Genomic DNA, 2982 nt, shown 5'->3' on the forward strand with positions numbered 1-2982 from the left:
GAACACAACATATGCGGCATGTGAGGTATAGGATAAGGAGATGTGGTGATATGGTGTATCTCTGGTGTTTAGGTGATGAGAAAACTCTTTAAATATAATGGACTCATTTCTTCGTCTTACCTACGATCTATAGATTTTTGTATTTCCGTATCACTTCAATCCGTGCGTCTTCGTTTCTGTTTTCGTATATCATTCATCCTTAAACCTCATGGATTGCAGGAATCACTACACAATCATGATTCACGAATGCCGCCTCAAAGTTCATACAAGGCTCTGGAGGCTGCATCGGATACAAAAGAAGGAAACGAATCAACCCCAACGCAAAGCCTTCTCAAGAACTGGCCATTGATGTCATCTATCATCATATACTGCATCTTTGCTCTTCATGATATGGCTTACTCAGAGGTATACCATATCTTCTAACTCAAATTAAGTTACTGTAGGATACGATCATCACATCATAATTATGTAGGCATCTTACAAGTTACAACAACAACAACAACATACCTAATGTAATCCCACAAGTTGGGAATGTAGGCATCTTGTATTATAGAAACTAATTGTACTTTCATCCTTGGGCAATATCTTAGTTATTCCTAATGGTCAATGTTGGTTCTTGTTTTATACTTGCGCCGAATCGCTTTCTGCTGCACGTAAACTATGAAGGTAAATAGTTTCACTCTTCGACAGCAAAAAGGAGTGCCTGATAACAATTCCGCAGCTCAGTGTTCTGCTTAGAAATCCTAGGCGCATAAGCTATAATGCTGAATGAACATTTTATTTGCTGCTCATTCTAAGGATACGTGAGCAACAGAAATAGTCTTCGTTCCATTACCTATATTGGACCGGTATATAGTTTTCTGCCCCAGCATTCCACTGTAAACTTTTTAAATAAAGTGCTATGTTTTCATCTTTGAAAATATTACAGGTCCTAAGTTCTGAATTTCAACTATCAATCAGTTGAAGATCACAAATTCCTGGTGCTGCATATAATCACTGTTTTGATGTATGTGTTGTTTGCAACTCTTGGGGTATATGAAGAAAGAAAAAAACAAATTTATCATATCAGAAGGATTTAAGACTTCTATGAACATCCCATTTTGCTTCATTATTGTTGGGTATCATTAATTATGAGTTGCAAAATACAAATAGATTCTCTTCAATTTGTCAGTAGGTTTTTAAAATTCACTTCCGTGTAAACATAATTAAAATGTAGATCATGGTTGTTCTTTCAATCTTCTGGCACTGGCGACTTTGCATAACTAATCCATTGCGTCATCCCAAACCTATTTGCCTGTGCAGATCTTCTCATTATGGGCTGTGACCCCCAGAAAGTTTGGAGGCTTAAGTTATTCAACTGTTGATGTTGGTGAAGTACTGTCGATCTCAGGTACATGCTGATTTACTAGTAATTTATATTCATTTACAGATAGATGGACATTGTTTGCCATTCTTTTTCCAACTAATCTCTTTGCTTCTTGTTTTTTTTTTCTTTTCTCCGTCTCTGATTTGATTATGAAGCAGCACTTTTTGTACCCACGTAGTCAAAATTAACACCTGTTATCTATAATATCAAACTTGATAGGATCCTTCCAAAAGAAAATCTGTTAGATCTACTATTACAACTAGTTAAATAGTTAAGGAAAGAGTAAAGGAGGTGCATAATGTGATGTATGAAGCCTTAAAATATGAATTTAATGTAAAACTGAAGAAAATAGTAGTCTCCATCGTTATTGCCTTCAAGTCTCGCCATGGATTCAACCCTACAGATTTTGAGACCATTAAAGTTATTTGTTTATGCATGAAAGCTTAAGAGAAAGGAATTTGTGCAATTTATTGCACAAAAGTAACGTCTGGTCCGTCAGATGTGTCTAAGTACATACATTGGTTAAAGTTCAGAAGCACTCATTTAATCTTTTTGGCTTATGAATACTTTTTTCTAATTATTTATGATTATAGGTAGTAAAGGTCTATAATAGTTCAGAATAACTTGTTGGTTCCTCTCTCTGTTTATGCCTTCTGTTGGAAGATTTGTCAATATCAATGTCTTCTCACTTGAAATGAAAACTAATTCTATGTTGGCTTTGTCAATATCAATGTCAATATCAATATCAATTGCTTCGACACACACGTCAGTCTTCATAGTTATCAGTTATTTTTTGCTAATATCTTTGTGGGATGGTATTCGGATTATTGTTCATTTCCGTTCTTGAGAAGCATACTAGAGCACGATTATGCTGCCATTAATATTACCATTCTCTTGTAGGTCAAGCCCAACTAGGGATTTTTTAGATTGGTAATCAATTTACGAATTAGCTTAGGCAGAAAGTTATTGTGAAGGCGTCTGAATTGTCTGTTGTCTTGTCAGACAGAACTACAGCTAAACATTTCATTTCATATAGTGTCAATACTGCATACTGAAACCATTGTGGCGTTTCAGGATGTGGCCTTCTATTCTTTCAACTAACTCTGTATCCATTGGTTGAGAAGTATGTTGGTCCAATTGCCATTGCTCGTGTTGCAGGAGTAAGCTCTTGACTTGTAAAATATGTTAAACTCTTTGAGTTCTATCCAGATTTCCAGAAAATCTACAAGTTACTTTAAACTCTGTTATATGGTCAGGTTTTGTCAATTCCGTTATTGGCATGTTACCCTTATATTGCTATGCTCTCTGGGACCGCCCTCACTGTGGCAATAAATTTTGCATCCTTGTTGAAGAATGCTTTATCTGTAAGTTCTTTTTTGGTTTCTGTAGTTTTATTACCCCGTATTTTTGTGCACATACAAAATGCAAGACCAAAATAGAGATGATGAATGAAATATGGAAGTGAATGAGATATCCTTGGAAAACTGTAATCGACATTACTAATACTGAAGTTTATGATCTCAAAATCTAACATTGCCTTTAAATTGCCTCCAGATTTCTATCATAACGGGGCTGTTCATATTGCAAAACAAAGCAGTGGTAAATTCCTCTTTGCT

General features: G+C 35.4%; 1 protein-coding gene across 1 annotated transcript; it reads left to right on the top strand.

The window, feature by feature from the left end:
• Positions 1-107: 107 nt before the first annotated feature.
• On the top strand, positions 108-2965 carry LOC124894757 (protein ZINC INDUCED FACILITATOR-LIKE 1-like; the record flags this gene model as incomplete). The annotated part of the gene is made up of 5 exons (XM_047405300.1): positions 108-405; positions 1303-1390; positions 2441-2526; positions 2623-2730; positions 2921-2965. Coding segments are annotated over exons 1-5 (486 nt in total), but the record flags the coding sequence as incomplete, so codon positions are not given.
• Positions 2966-2982: the final 17 nt, after the last annotated feature.

The sequence above is a fragment of the Capsicum annuum genome, unplaced genomic scaffold, assembly GCF_002878395.1.
Source record: "Capsicum annuum cultivar UCD-10X-F1 unplaced genomic scaffold, UCD10Xv1.1 ctg77233, whole genome shotgun sequence".
Taxonomy (NCBI): Eukaryota; Viridiplantae; Streptophyta; class Magnoliopsida; order Solanales; family Solanaceae; genus Capsicum; species Capsicum annuum.